The sequence below is a fragment of the Lepidochelys kempii genome, chromosome 14 (genome assembly GCF_965140285.1).
Source record: "Lepidochelys kempii isolate rLepKem1 chromosome 14, rLepKem1.hap1, whole genome shotgun sequence".
NCBI classification, from domain to species: Eukaryota; Metazoa; Chordata; order Testudines; family Cheloniidae; genus Lepidochelys; species Lepidochelys kempii.
In genome coordinates, this window is record NC_136393.1 from 35302710 (window position 1) to 35319319 (window position 16610).

Here is a 16610-nt window from a genome sequence, read left to right on the forward strand (position 1 = left end):
CCATGCTGGAGGGACACCCTTGCGTACACAGCCCCCAGAACTGCTCTGGACTTTACTGCTGCCCTATTACAGGGCAAACTACTAGGTCACTCCTTCTCTCTCCCACCATCTGGTCTCTCTAAGCCAGTGGCTCTCAGCCTTTCCAGACTACTGTCCCCCTTTCAGGAGTCAGATTTGTCTTGCCTACCCCCAAGTTACACCTCACTTAAAAATGACTTGCTTACAAAAATCAGACATAAAAACACAAAAGTGTCAAAGCTACTATTATTGAGAAATTGCTGACTTTTGCATTTTTACCATATGATTATAAAATAAATCAACTGGAATATAAATATTGCACTTACATTTCAGTGTATAGTCTACAGGGCAGTATAAACAAGTCAATGGCTGTATGAAATTTGCGTTTGTACTGACTTTGCTAGTGCTTTTTATATAGCCTGTTGTAAAACAAGACAAGTCAGACTCCTGAAAGGGGGACAGTAGTCTGGAAAGGCTGAGAGCCGCAGCTGTAGCCCCCTTTTATACCAGGGAGCAGGCTCTGATGGCAAGGGAGGGCAGAAGCTTCTTCAGCCCATGTTACTGGGCATTTCTGGATAGTTCAGGCAGCTGGGTAACAGCAAAGTACCAAATCTCCAAAAGAAATAATCTGAAGCAAAACACTCGTCCTTATTCTTCAGCCGAGGAAAGCGATTGGGGAGGTCTCAAGAGGGGATTTGCCCATTTCACACTCTGGTTCCCCCAGGCTCTGTCCCTGCCGACAGAGACTCTGGGCTCTCGTTACAGTGGGTCCCAGGGCGGGCTGCAGCCCGGGTTGTTATCCATGGGGCACAGGAAGCAGGGCTGGGAGCAGCAGCTGAGAGCTGGTGTATCCGGCGCTGGGGCGAGCTCAAGGTAGGTAGGAGGCATTAATGGTACTCTCAGAGGGCAGAGACTGCACCGCTCCTGCATTTGAGTGGTCCGTGATCAAGGCGGCTGGAAGAAGCTGTCGCTGCCTCCATTGTGAGCCGGGAGCGCGGGCTCAGCCGCTGCTGCTCCCCAGCGGGGTGCGGGGAGAGACCTGCATTAGCCTCCCTTTGCATCCGTTCCTCCCAGGGGAGGACTTTCTGCGGTGGCTGCAACCAGCCCCGGGCTCTGCCGAGACCAGCCCCTGAGCCGGAGCCTGCAGGTGAGGGGAGAGACCCGGGGGAAACGGCCGGGGCCGGGCAGGAAAGTGACTCTGCACCAACGGCCCCTCCTCGCCCCAGCTCTGCTCCCGGGGGGACGGGAGTCTGTGAGTCCCAGAGCTGCCGCTGCTGCCCCCCCAGCTCTGCCCCCCTGAGCGCCTGCAGGAGCCGAGCCAGCGCCGGGAGAGCGACCGCCCCAGGACCGGGCCAGGGCCCGAGTCTCCCAGCCCGAGGGGACGGGAGAGGGGGCAGGAGGGAGACAGGGGCAGAGACTGGCAGGGGCAACAGGAGCAATCAGTGGGGAGGGAGGGAGGGAGGTCCGGGCTCCCAGCCCTGCCCAACCCAACCCCATTCCCTGCAGCACCCCAGGGCCGATTGACTTTCCTGGGAGAAGGGGAGGAGCAGGGAGAGGAAAAGCCAGTTCCTGTCTGGGCCTGGTCGATGCGCTGCCCTGGGGACAGTGTGAGGGGGGATCCCCCAGAGCCGCTCCTTTGATTCTGCTCTTTTCTAGTGTTTGGTTTAAAGACTGTTACTGGGGGGTTAAAACATGTTTCAGTGGGTTTAGTCCTAGTGGGTGTGGGTGGGGCTGGGCTGGGATACGCAGCAATAAAGTGGCAGAGTCTAAATTTAAAGTATCTTTCTGCAGACAAAGAGCCTGGGGAAATCTGTGTGAAATGGACTAAAATCTTTTCTGTAACCTGCCCCATCGCCCTTCTCACCTTGACAGGCTGCAGAATAATGTCCACATCTTGCTCCAGGTCCTCCCATCCTCCCAGGGGACAGGGAAGGGAAGGGGCTGTAATGGAATCAGTGCAGGTAAGTGATTTTCAGGGAGGTGGTGGGGTTGGCCTGCATGTGGAGGAGGGACAGTAAATACAGATGGAGGGAAGAACAGAAAATGAAAAACCTTCTGTTGCATAGTTTGCTCTTTACACAACACACAATATGGAGAAACCCCAGGGGCACATCTGAGTTTTTCTAACTATACACAGAAGTGCAAGGCCTAGCCACTTGTATACATTTACTTGGTCTGGTTTCTGGCAGCTCCTAAGGAACACAGTGAGGGCCGCTAGAGGGCTCACAAACTGTTTAAAGGGATATTACCCACTTCCTACACACTACCTACTCCTGCCTCTTTGATGAAGGTAAATTATTTTTTTAAATGTTCTCCAATACGTTACTGTCAATACTACTATTACTAGAAGACTGCACATTTTGTTACTTCTGTAGGCCAAACTCATTGCACACATCAGAGGCTCCTGGCATCTTTTCATTCCCCTTGGCCCCCACAAGTGTGCCATCCTCCCATCCCTATTTTAGGGGCTCCCTGCAACCCCCCACCCACTCCCTCATGCTACGGGTCTGTGTGTCCCCCCCTTCCCCATGCCAGAATTCCCCATTCTTCCTCCGATGTCCTCTCCAATCCCCTCTTTCCACATATCGTGTCCCCCATTCTTGCATTCCCCCTATGCCAGGAAAGCTATGTGCCACCATAACAGGACCAGCCACCTCCTGAGCACCCCCTCATGGACTGAGGTTGTGCTGCAAGTGTCCTGACTCAGTTTCCCCTCTTGGTTCCTCCATAAACTTAAAAAGACTTCTCTCTGTTCAATAATACCCCCCTTAAGGTCTGCTTTATTAGCAAAAAGTTCAAAATAAACCCCAAAATATCTTTGTTTCCACTCCCTCCAGCCTTAAACTGCACACAGTCAATTCCCTGACATATTGTCCCAAAACTCCCAGGATCTTCCTTGCAGGAGCCTTTCTCACTCTCACAGTTTTCTCTTCCTGTTTCCTCCTCTCCTCTGGCTCTTTCTAGAGCCCTCTATGATGCCCCATTGAGAGGCTGTTAATGAGGCACAGGCAGGCTGGACCAGTTCTTTTTTAAAGGGCCCAGTCCACCTTGTGACAGCTGCCCTATTCCTTCTCTTCTATTCCACTACGTTTCTGGATTCAGATCCCATCCCCGTTGCCAGTTGGGTCTTTTGCTCTTCACACAACACAAAGAACTTGGAGAAACCACACAGGCAGAGTTGGGTTTCAAATAACAATATTTACTAAATACTCACCAACACCCAAGGCCTAATTACACACACTGGTGCACTGATTTCTTGAGGTTTATAAAACTAGCACACAGTGAGCACTACTAGAGAGCTCACAGACTACTTAAAGAGATACTAACCTACCCTTAAAAAGAAAAGGAGTACTCGTGGCACCTTAGATACTGAGCATAAGCTTTTGTGAGCTACAGCTCACTTCATCAGATACAGACTAAGACGACTGCTACTCTGTAACCTACCCTTATATACTACACCATCTTTAATGTGGGCCCTGAATTTGTGGGACAGGCCCAGTGTAAATTACTATACTTGAGAAAGCAAACGCCTAAAAATGTTGATATCCAAAGCCTACAACTAGAGTGCAGAACTCAGAAGCCATGAGTCACTCCGGAAAGTCAGGAGATGGGCATAGATACACAGGAAGTCTGAATGGACCATTGTGATCAGCTAGTCTGATGTCCTGTATAACTCAGGACTTAGGACTCTCCTGAATTAGTTCCTGTTTGAACTAGCGCATATCTTTTCAAAAAACATCCAAACTGAATTGATACTACTCCAACTTGACATTCCCATGTTTATTCATCCGAGGAGTACATTAGCCCTTTTGGCCCTACCATCATTCTGGGAGCTCATATTCAGCTGATTATCCACCATAACCCGCAAGTCTTATTCACTGCTTCCCAGGATAGAGTCCCCCATTCTGTGTCTATGGCCTGCATTCTTTCTTTCTAATTGTATGAGTTTATATTTGGCCATATTGAAATGCAAATTCTTTACTGACACCCAACTTACTAAATGATCCAGATCGCTCTATAAGGGTGATCTGTCTTCTTCCTTATTTACCACATCTCCAATCTTTGTGTCACCTGCAAACTTTATCAGTGATGAGTTTGTGTTTTCTTCCAAGTGACTGATAAAAATGATAAATAGCAATAGGGCCAAAAACCAATTCCTGTGGGACCCCACTGGATACACACCCACTTGATGATGATTCCCTGGTTACAGTTTAAGATCCATCAGTTAGGCAGTTTTTAATCTATTTAATTTGTGCCATTTTAATTTGATATTATGTTAGTTTTTTAGCCATAATGTTGTGCAGTACCAGTCAAACACCTTTTAAAATTCTAAGTATGATCAGCACTATTACCTTTATCAGCCAAACTTGTAATCTCATCAAAAAAAGGTACAGTAACTCCTCACTTAATATTGTAGTTATGTTTCTGAAAAATGCAACTTTAAGTGAAACGATGTTAAATGAATCCAATTTTCCCATAAGATTTAATGTAAATGCGGGGGTTGGGTTCCAAGGACATTTTTTGGGGGGCAGACAAAAGGCATTCTGTACTGTACTGTTGTTGGGAGAGTAGTTAACTCTGGCTTACCCCACACAGGCACAGCCCACTGCAGACAACAAGGCAGGCAAAGACACTAGGAAGCACCTTGCGCAGCAGCAGTGGCAGCTTCCACACAGAAGAACAGGCGCTGACTTTGCCGGGGGATGCTCCAGGCCCGCCTCTTCCCATCCCTGCTCTGCTCCAGGCCCGCCTCTTCCCACCCCCGCTCCACCTCCTCCCCAGAGCATGTCGCGTCCCCACTCCTCCCCCTCCCTCCCAGTGCTTCCCTGCCACCAAACAGCTGTTTGGCGGCACTTAGGACTTTCTGGGAGGGAAGGAGAGGAGCAGAGACGCGGCACTTCCCCTCTCCTCTCCCTCCCTCCCAGCACTTCCCTCGCCGCCAAACAGTTGTTATAAGGCAGCCAAATGACGTTATAAGGGAGCATGGCACAACTTTAAACGAGCATGTTCCCTAGCGATGCAGTGACGTAATTTCGAAACAACATTAAGCGGAAGGACGTTAAGTGAGGAGTTACTGTGGCAAGTTAGTTTGACAGGATATATTTTCCAAAAATTCATGTTGATTTGCTTTAATTACATTACCTTTGTTTAATTCTTTAGTAATCAAGTCCCATATCAGCCACTCCATTCTCTTGTCCAGGTTTGATGTCATGCGGACAGACCTATAATTACTCAAGTCGCCCTGTTTACCCTTTTTAAAAATTGGCACAACGTTAGCTTTCCTCCAGTCTTTTGGAGCTTCCTCAGTACTCCCAGATTTATTGAACAGCAATGTTAACTACTCTTCAGCTACTCCTTAGCCAGCTCTTTTAAAACTCTTGGATGCAAGAGTTGGATTTGCTGATTTAAAAATGTTTAACATTAGTAGCTGGTGTTTAACACCCTCCAGATATACTCGTGAAATGAAAGGAGTTATCGTCATATGATGAGACTATATTATTTGATTTTTTTTAACATTCCAGTCATGCCAATCTTCCCACCAAGTTTCAGTAATAACAACTAGTTTGAATTTTTTCTCATTTACAAGCAATTCCAATTTCTTTTATTTTTTACCCAGGCTCCTAGTGTGTAGGCATTAAATAATTTCTTCTTTTCATGTCTCTTGGTGCCTTGAATAATTTTGTTCTCAACATCTTAATCTTTTGGTCTGAGTGCTCATTTGTTCCCTCATTTGTTTTCTCCTTTTGTTATTAGTTTAATGCCCTCTTGATTACTCTAGCCAGCCTGCCCCCTAGCAGATTGGTTTCCCTTCAACAGATATGGAGGCCATCCAACCTATACTGCCCTCTCTCTCCTAGAAGATGGTCCAATATTTCATAAAACCAAAACCCTCCACCCTATACCACTTACCTAGCCAGTGTTTCACTTCCAGAGTCTTCTGCCTTCTGTCTTCCTTCACTCCCAGGACAAGAAGCATCTGAGACTATCACTTTCATGTTCCTTTCCTTTAGCACCCTTCCGGTTTCTCTGAAGTTGTCTGTAATGGGTGAGGTGCCCCATGACAGAGTTATTAATGTCAATACAGACCATCACCACTGGATCCTTGCCCACTGACTTCAGAAGCCCTATCCAATCTCAGAGTGACCCCTCATGTCTTGGCTCCGTCCTGTTGTCTGCCTGTCCCTGGCAGAATGTTCTTTCCATTCTTCTTAGCACAGAATCCCCAACAAGGATCGTCTGCCTTTCTTGCATGGGTAGAGATCTCTTTGCAGGGACGCTTGATTGTCTTGTGGGTTGGGCAGGCATCCTCAGGTATGTCCTGTACAGTTCTCCATTCTGTTTGGTCAGCTAGATATTGCAGTTTCCACACTGAGAACATGATAACAATGCGATACTTCTAGCTGTGTGGAGTTCCTTCTTGTCCTCTTCTCTCTGGTGTTCATGGTTTGCCCATCCTCAACTGCCTCCAGGTGTGGAGAATGTCACCGGGTCTTCCCGCCTCAGTGATTACAAACTGCCACGCCTCCTTCTCTGGTCTCCTCCTCTTCCTGGTTCTGTGGTGGCCAGTTCCATTCTTGAATCTAGGGTGGTGATGCTTCCTGAATTTGGTTGTCCAAGAACTCCTCAGTATCTCTGTATCTGTACTTGTCCTGCCAAACCACTAATCTTTCTTCCAGCATAGCCACCAACTTGCACTTCATCCAAAGGACGTTTGATCTGGCCTCCTTCAGGAAAGAAAATATGGCACATCTGTTGCAGGTCTCAACCACTGTTCCATTGCTGGCCACGTAAAACTCCCTCCCACCACCAGGGGCTAAGCTGCCTGGCCCCAGTGTTTGTGTATTGCATTGCAGCCACAAAACTCCACCTGCAACAGCACACGTGCAAAAATTAAACTTTCCCTGCCGCTGCTTACAGGGAGACACCAACTACTGACCCTCCCTTACCACTGGGAAGGGGGAGCTTCCCTTCTGGCCCTCTCCACCCCCTTTCCTTACCATTGCTTTGTCTCCTCTCTGCCCCAAACAATGTCTTCCCACACAGTCTCCAGTCTCTTCCCTGCCTGCCCCATAGTCATTGGTCTTTCCGATTGCAGTCTCCTGTTTCACACACCTGCAACGCCATATGCCCCTGCAGCTCCTCAGCCTCTCTGCAGGCCCCACAAACCCCCTGAATCCCCCTCAGCCACCCTGTGACCCCCACACATTTCCATTTATCTTCATAGTTTCCTGTCCAGTCTCCTAACCACAGAGTCACAGCCGTGCCTGAGGAGAGCAGGGCTTCAGTCTTATTGTTTTCAATGTGAGTTGGTGGCCATCTTTACCAAGGGCAGCGTCACTCTCACTTCCACATGCCACTCCAGGGAAGTGGTGGCCATCTTGAATCAGGACAGTTTGACTCCAGCCCCCTTCCCCCGCAAAGTAATGGGACCACGTTGAACAAGGGAACATGTGTGAGTTCTGTGCCAGGAATCATGAGATTCCTGTGAGCATGGGAAACATCCAAAAATTCCAACTAAATATTGTGAGACTCATGATAAAATCACTGGAGTTAGCAGCTCTGGGCATCATGGTTTCACCACAGAAACAGTGTATTTTTAATGAAAGCTTTGAGAAATATCCCCTTCCCCGGGGCAGTTCCCTGCTCTCTGTGGGGAGGGGGATTTTCCAGCCTTGCCCACGACTGAGCTGGTGGGATTATGGCTGGGGGAACAGGTCCTGAGTGGGGGACTCTGGTGGGATTATGGCTGGTGGGATTATGGCTGTTTCAGGGGCCGGTGACCTTCGAGGCAGTGGCTGTGTATTTCACCAAGGAGGAGTGGGCACTGCTGGACCCCAGTCAGAGAGCCCTCTACAGGAACATCATGCAGGAGAACTATGAGACTGTGACATCTCTGGGTAAGGATTCCTGTCTCCTTGGTTATTAGAAGCTGGGGTGTCTCTGAAGATTCTGGGTTGGATTCTGCTCAGGGTTCTTCCCTGTTCCCTTAGATTTCAGGAGGATCATCCCATAGTCCCCAGAACCCATGGGGAAGCGTCTGCATCCTCTATGCCTCCTCCTATGGGAGAGGAGATATGGAGACATAGTGGGGTGCTAATACATCTCCATCCCCAGCATGTCCGAGAGAGAGGAACATACCATCCATCCTCTCTATCTGTGTTTTTAAATATGGGCACACACTGGTACGCAGACAGATGTTATGTGTCCCTCCCTTCCCAGGACTGGCTCTATACCCAAAAAGGGCTCTGGTGTCACCATGATTACAAAGGGGTAAGAGGTTGCACAACTGTGCTTTGCCAGAGTCATATAATCCCCAGTGTGTGGAAATCCTTGAGTCTCCTGCAGGGGGAACTGCAGGTCTCACAGGAACCATCTGATCATCCCAAAGGGGCTCCAGGAACATTTTTCCATCTGTTGCATTTATACAAGGGCACCCACCCAACTCATCTCTGGTCAGAATAACTGTAAAATTCTTGTCTCTTCTGTTCTCTTTCCCTGGAGCAGGTTTTCCTATTCCCAAACCGAATGTGATCTCCCAGCTGGAACGGGGGGAAGAGCCTTGGGTCCCGGATCTCCAGGGCTCTAAGGAAAAAGAGATCCTGATAAACATCCACACAGGTGAGGAATTGGTTAAATGGACGCAGAAACCACCCACCATTGATGTCAATAGCTTGGATTCCCACAAAGGCCCCATGAGCTACCCCAGTTCTGCCTCATCTCACCCAGGTCAGGATTGTTCCCACGAGGTGTCATGTGATTCATGGCTTCCTGTCTGCCCTGCCTGACACCTGGCTGTAGCTCCCTTCACCTGGAGTTGTTGGATGGGATATGGAGGCAGAATTGGTTCCCTCTCTTCCGGAGAAAGGTTTTGGAGGAGGGGACATTCAGCTCCTGCTTTTTTCAATCTTCCCAGCAGTTATTTTGGTTTGCTCCCCACTTTGCACTCTCCTTTCTGAGGTTCCCTTTCATCTCAGATCAAGTTGATATTCATGTCTGAATTTTCACTCTGTCCCAGGAGGGGATGGGACGGTGACTGAGAAGGAGGTGGAGAATTCTCAGCGGGGAGGTCCCGAACGGCAGTCAGAAAGAGCTGAAAGGAAAAGTCCCTGCTCAGAACTCCAGGAAGCAACCTGCAAGAGTCAGCTCAGGCCAGAGAGGCAGCTGGGAAACCACAGAGGGAAGACACGGGGTAAATCCACTCACCGTGGAGGAGTTTTGAAAGACCTTCCCGAAGACACGATCCAGCCAGGAATCTGCACTAAAGAAAAAATGTATGATTGTGCTGAGTGTGGGAAAAGCTTCAGTTGGAGATCCCATCTTATTGTACATCAAAGAAACCACACAGGGGAGAAACCCTATAACTGCCCCGAGTGCAGGAAAAGCTTCAGTCGGAGCTCTACCCTGATTATACATCAGAGAGTCCACACGGGAGAAAGACCCTACAAATGTCACGACTGTGGGAAGAGCTTCAAGCGCAGCTCAGAACTTCTTTCTCATCGACGAACCCACACGGGAGAGAAACCCCATAACTGCCCTGACTGTGGGAAAACCTTCAGTGATGGCTCAAACCTCATTAAGCATCAGAGAATCCACACGGGACAGAAACTCTATAACTGCCCTGAGTGCAGGAAGAGCTTCAGTCGGAGCTCACACCTTATCACTCATCAGAGAATCCACACGGGAGACCGTCCCTTCTACTGCCCTGAGTGCGGGAAGGGGTTCAGTCGGAAGGCTCATGTCATTACACACCAGAAAACCCACACTGGAGAGAGACCCTTTCGGTGTCCCGAGTGTGGGAAAAGCTTCATTCGGAGCTCAGACCTCACTATACATAAAAGAATCCACACGGGAGAAACACCTTATAAGTGTTCTGTCTGTGGGAAAAGTTACAAGCAGAGCTCAGAACTTATTTCACATCAGAGAAGCCACACAGGAGAAAGACCTTATAACTGCCCTGACTGCAAGAAAAGCTTCAGTAATAGCTCCGACCTTATTGTGCATCGGAGAATCCACACAGGAGAGAAGCCCTATAAATGCTCCGATTGCGGGAAAAGCTTTGGTCACAGCTCGGCCTTTATTAGACACAGGAGAATCCACACCGGCCTGAGGCCCTATAATTGCCCCGAGTGCAGGAAAAGTTTTGCTCAGAAATGGCACCTTATTAGACACCAGAGAATGCACAATGGAGAGACACCCTATAAATGTTCTGTCTGTGGGAAAAGCTACAAGGCAAAGGTCTCCCTCGTGTCTCACCAGAAACTCCACACAGGAGAGCTGTCCCTGTGGGGCAATGGGTCTGTGCTCCCCTGAAGCAAAGTGTAAACCTGCTGCAATTGAGGATGGGCTGAGTGGGCGCAGCAGGCAGGTGGATGGTTTGGATTTCACTGAGGGCGGCTGGTGAGGCCAAAGGAGGGGGGAGTGCTGGGCACTGGGGAGATAAGTCATTTCAGGGTCTGGGGGGAGCAGGCGATGGAATTAGGGGGGAGACATTTTGTGCAAGTTCCACACTCGCTTTCCAATTTAGCAGGGAGGTAAAAATTCCCTGTTGCCATCCAGTCATCCTTGCAGTTCCTAGGGCCCTTGAGGACAGATGCACGCAGACGTGCAGTCATATGGGGCGTAGTTATAAAGCAGCCGAGAGCTACTGCTCTGAAGTAACAGGATTTCAGAGCAAGTCTTGGTGTATTGAACATCCCTGTAGACATGCGGAGGTGCACTGGACATTGGGGAATCCATGGGGGGAGATTCCCCCGAGAGGTTTGATTGCCCTGTTCCTGAGAAGCCAACAGTGAGAGCTGGGGACTTGGGACGTAGCACTCCTGGGTTTGGCTCCTGGCTCTGAGAAGAGAGTGTGGTCAGGTGGCTAGAGCAGGGTGAAGGAAGTGGGAGTTAGGACTTCTTGGTTTAGTAGCCAACTCTCCTAGTGTCTTCTTGTGTGACCCTGTACCAGTCACTTCCCCTCTCTGTTGTCCTGTTGCTCCTGTCTCTGCCCTGGGGATAGTAATAGTCGCCCACCTCCCTGGAGAGTTGTGGGATGTCACTAATCACTGTGTGTTCATCGATTCTAAGGTCAGAAGGGATCATTGTGTTCCCCTAGCCTGACCTCCTGTATAGCGCAGGCCGTAGGCCTTCCCTGAATTAATTCCTGTTTGAACCAGAGCAGATCTTTTTTTAAAAAAACATCCAGTCTTGATTTAACAATTGCCAGTGATGGAGAATCCACCACAAGCCTTGGGAAGTTGTTCCACTGTTGAAAAGTTTGTGCCTTATTTCTAGGCTGAATTTGTCCAGCTTCAAATTCCAGCCATTGGATCTTGTTAGATCTTTGTCTGCTAGACTGAAGAGCCGATTGTCAAATATTTGTTTCCAAGATACTTACTTAGAGACTGTGATCAAGTCACCTCCTAATCTTCTCTTTTCTAAAATAAATAGATCAAGGTCCTGGAGTCTTTCACTATAAGGCATGTTTCTCAAGACTTTAATCATTCTTGTGGATCCTCTCTGAACCCTTTCCAGTTTATCAACAACCTTCTTGAATTGTGGACACAAGAACTGGACACAGTATTCAAGTAGCTGTCACACCATTGCCAAATATGGAGGGGAACATAATCTCTCTACTCCTACTCAATATTCCCCTGTTTAGACATCCAAGGAGCGCATTAGCCCTTTGGGCCATTGGCAGCTCACGTTTAGCTGATTATCTACCGTGACCCCCAAGTCTTTTTCAGAATCACTGCTTCCCAGGATACAGTCCAGCATCCCTGTAATTAAGGCCTACATTTTTTGTTCATAATTGTATGAGTTTATATTTGGCCATACTGAAATGCATATGGTTTGCTGGCACCCAACTTTGTAACGGTCCCCAATCTGTGTGTCACCTGCAAACTTTATCAGTGATGATTTTATGTTTTCCTCCAGGTTACTGATGAAAATGTTAAAAAGCATACCGCAAAAAACTGATCCCTGCAGGACCCCACTAGAAACACCCACTCAGTGATGATTCCCTATTTATAATTATATTTTGCAACCTGTCCGTTAATCAGTTTTAAATCCATTTAATATATGCCATGTTGATTTTGTATCATTCTAGTTTTTTAATCAAAGTATCATGCAGTACCAAGTCAAATGTCTTACAGAAGTCTAAGTATATTCAATCAGTACCATTACCTTTATCAACCAGACTTGTAAGTTCATTAAAAATAAATCAAGTTAGTTTGACAGGATCTGTCTTCCATAAACCCATATTAATGGGGATTCATTATATTACCCTCCTTTAATTCTTTATTAAGCAAGTCCCGTATCAGCCACTCCATTAATTTTCTCAGGATCTGTAAGGCTGGCAGTCCTACTATTGCCTAAGTCATCCCATTAACCCTCTAAGCACAACATTAGGTTTCTTCCAGGCTTTTGGAACTTCCTTAGTGTTTCAAGAGTTATTTTAAAATCAACATTAATGGTCTAGAGAGCTCCTCAGCTAACTCTTTTAAAACTCTTGGATGCAAGTTATCTGGACATGTGGAATAACATAAACTGCTTAACTTTAGTAGCTGCTGTTTAATATCCGCACAAGATACAATTGGAATGGAAAGAGTGTTGCCATCATATGATATAACTACATCATCTATTTCATTTTTGTTCCCAGATACAGAACAGAAATTATTGAATACGTCTGCTTTTCTGCGGAAAGGGATCTGGGGGTCATAGTGGAGCACAAGCTAAATATGAGTCAACAGTGTAATGCTGTTGCAAAAAAAGTGAACATCCTTCTGGGATGTATTAGTAGGAGTGTTGTAAGCAAGACATGAGATTAGGCCTCAACTGGAGTATTGTGTCCAGTTTTGGGCACAACATTTCCGGAAGGATGTGGACAAATTGGAGAGAGTCCAGAGAAGAGCAACAAAAATAATTAAAAGTCTAGAAAACATGAGGGAAGATTGAAAAAATTGGGTTTGTTTAGTCTGGAAAAGAGAAGACTGAGAGGGAACATAACAGTTTTCAAGTATGTAAAAAGTTACAAGGAGGAGGAAGAAAAATTGTCTTTCTTAACCTCTGAGGATAGGACAAGAAGTAATGGGCTTAAATTGCAGCAAGGGAGGTCTAGGTTGGACATTAGGAAAAACTTCCTAACTGTCAGGGTGGTTAAGCACTGGAATAAATTGCCTAGGGAGGTTGTGGAATCTCCATCATTAGAGATTTTTAAGAGCAGGTTAGACAAACACCTGCCAGGAATGGTCTAGACAATACTTAGTCCTGCCACGAGTGCAGGGAACTGGACTAGATAACCTCTTGAGGCCCCTTTCAGTTTTATGATTCTATGAATATTGGCATCTTCAGCTAGAAAGTTTCTTTTATTACTGTATTTTATTATTCTGCCACTGTCTCATTCTTCCCTAGCTCTCTCTGTCAGGGAGAGTGTTTTACTGAGTCAAAAGGTTTTAGCTGGATTCCCTTGTCCCTGATTTCAAGCCGAGACTCAGATCACAATGTGATTATTCCTGAAATGACTGCCCTGGGAGGGAATTCACCTGGTCTCTGGATGATGGGGGTCTTGTGTTTCTGGACATTTAGATTTTGGTTGAGTCTTAATTTCGCATTGAAGTTTTTTCAACATTGGTTTCTGCTTTCCTGAATAAAAGATTTATTGCAAACCCTTCATCTCCCTGGGCATCTTGGGGAATTTCCTCAGTTCGTGAGCTTAGCACAAGGCTGGATACACAGACACCTCCAGCGGGGGAGCAGCTTGTCTCCTCACCAGCAGCATCTCTAGTGTCTATTCTCTCTTTCAGCTCAGTGAGGAATCCAGTTGTTCCTGGGCAGAATCTTGACATTTCCCCGAGGACACAGAGCAGCTAAAGGGCTCTCAAACATCCTGGCTGGACTCCTTCCCAGGCGTTTGCTTCCCATCAGGTGTCTGGCTCCTGGTTCTAGTTTTCTGGTGCTTTCTGTGATACTAACTCCGTGGTGTCACAACTGTCTCTATTGGGGAAAAGGGGATTTATCCCCTAGGCACTCTGCTGTCCTGTTCTCTGTCCCAGCTGCCAGCTCCATTGATCAAAAATTGGGCCATCAAACCCCAACACCAGGGCTCTGATTTCACCCCCTGCCCTGGACCTGCTTTGGAGGGGAGCGAACAACTGCAGCCACCAGACAAAACATCCACTGTTTTTGTTATGTTTTTTTTTTTGTTCTACATTTGTACTATGCCTTTCACAATGGGATTCTGGATCATAACTAGGGCTCCTTGGTAATACAATAATGGAACAATAATATAAGGTTCCTAAAAAATCCCCTACCACGATTGGATCTGCTTTAGCCATTTCCATTCACCAACCCCTAGGAAGACGGAACAAGGTGGAGCAGGGTGTGGTGGTTATTTTGGCGATAGATTTCTCCTTCTGTTCTTTTGATTCCTTTATCAATTTTCTGTCGTTTTGAGAAGGGTGATTGGGGAGGGTTCAGGAGCTTTAGTGCATTTCACAGCCAAGTTCCGGACTCCTGTTTCCATCCCTATCCCTCCCTGTTGCTGTCACAGTAGAGACTCTGAATTCCTCTACAATGAGAAAAACTTGTATTTTCAAAAGCCAGTTACAGTTACTTGGGACCAATCATTTCCTGACCTCTCCCACCATTTGCGCATTCCCAGCCCTGAAGAGCAAGGACAGGGGAAGCTGAGGCCTTCTAGATCCTGAATTGTTCCCTTAATAAAAACTCCTCAGTAGATATTTTGGTTTGTATTGATGTGAACAAACAGATCAAAGCAGATTACCTAGTAAATAAACAAAAACAACAAACTGAGCTTAATATACTAGTGAAGTAGGATATGAATTACCAAATTCTCACATAGAGTGATACACAAGCTGGCAGATTCTTAAGGCACAAGCTGCCTTTGCTTTGCAGCTTGGGTTTCCCAGGTTTTCATATACAGGCTAGAAATCCCTTTAGCCTTGGATCATCACTTGCCCCAGTTCAGTCTCTGTTCCTCAGGTGTTTCCAGGTGTGTTGTTGTAGGGAGAGAGAGGTACCATCATGATGTCATTTCACCCTTTTATATCTTCTTCCCACTTGCTGGAAAGCTCTTTTGGTGTGACCTGGGTCAAACAGTTCCCATTATGTAGTGCTATCTCTGAGAGGTTTCTATTGTACACAGTTCCTGGGGTAATCGTTGTTCTTGTGTGCATTTCCTCAATAAGCCATTAACATTGTTTGGCCTTTTTACTGTTGTATCTGAAAGGCTGCTTGTGGGTGTTTTCAACCTAAGAACATGTTTCAGTAACACATACATAGCCAAACTTCGTAACTTCACATATAATGATAGCACATACAATCTAATGAGATATTATTGTCTAGTAAATCAAAACTTTTAGAATGATACCTCACAAGGCATAATTTGTGCAAAACATATCCTAATTATATAACAGTGGTGAATATGGGGGTGTCAGGGTGTCACACACCCATCCTCTCCCTTGGATGGGGATGGATTAATGTCTCCACACTGTCTCTGAATTGCCTCTCCTCTGGGAGCAATATAGGGGGGATAGGCTTTCTCTCAATGGTCTGGGGACTATTGGGATGATTCCCCTGAAATATAGGGGACCAGGAAAGGATCCTGGGTAGAAGTGATTGAGGTACTTCAGAGATATCCCTACTTCTAATACCCAAGGGACCAGGATTCCTGACCCAGAGAGGTCACATTTTGATAATTCTCCTGCATGATGTCCCTGTAGAGGGTTCTCTGAGCATGGTCCACCAGAGCCCCCTGCCCCTGGGAAGCAGGGCCTGACACGCCACACAAAGGGATTTCTCCCTGTGTCTGTGATGCAATATCTGTTGGACACTGCAGCCGATCCATTCCAAAATCCCAGGGAATGTTCTAGGGAACCACTGGCAGCATCCTGCTGATTGGGTGAAAATGAAAACCAGAAAAGCCTGATTTAGAGACCAAATCCAGCTGCAGGCAGAGGAATCCCTCTGGTGCTCCCTGCCGCTGTGTGCACATCACGGGCAGTGGCTGAGCTGGCTGCATGGTGAGATCATACAGCCTGGACTGTACCAGACATAACACAGCCTTAGAGGATGGCTTTTGGAGGGACCTGGAGGGGCAGGAGTTGGGTTTGGGGGGGGAAGCAGCAGGGACTATAAGGGTGGTGGAGGGGAGCCAGTGAGAGTGGGGGGAAGGAGTGACCCTGGGGGGGAGTGAAAGTGGAGGGGAGTTGGGGAGAATGTGGGGAAGGAGTGAGGAGGGGAAATGGGGATGTGGAGGGGACACTGGGGTGAGGAGTGTGGTGGGGAGAGAGGAGGGAATAGAACAGTAACTGTTTATACTCTGAGTGCCGGGCTGGGGGTGTCTGTAACTCCCGTGACCCCCATATATGGCCCCCGTTCTGCTCTCCACTACCCCTCCCCACTCCCTACACATCCTCTCCCCACCCATCACATTGCAGTGTAATCTGCCATCACCTGCTGTTCTCCATACAGATCACATGTCACAGGACCAAGGCGCTCTCTCCCAAGGGGCGCACAGCTCAGCCAGCGTGAGAGAGGCAGTGTGCCGTCCTGCAGTGACTGGTTAAACCCCTGTGAGATGCAAGCCC

At 47.4% G+C, this 16610-nt stretch overlaps 1 protein-coding gene across 1 annotated transcript in view; it reads left to right on the forward strand.

The window, feature by feature from the left end:
- LOC140898293 (uncharacterized) overlaps nucleotides 1-16100 on the forward strand; it is a 36398-nt gene extending 20298 nt beyond the window's left edge. Inside the window, exon 5 of the mRNA XM_073311933.1 lies at nucleotides 9354-16100. Within this exon, the coding sequence (XP_073168034.1) occupies nucleotides 9354-10329 (976 nt within the window). The 3' untranslated portion in view covers nucleotides 10330-16100. The remainder of the gene's footprint in view (nucleotides 1-9353) is intronic.
- The last annotated feature ends 510 nt before the right edge of the window (nucleotides 16101-16610 follow it).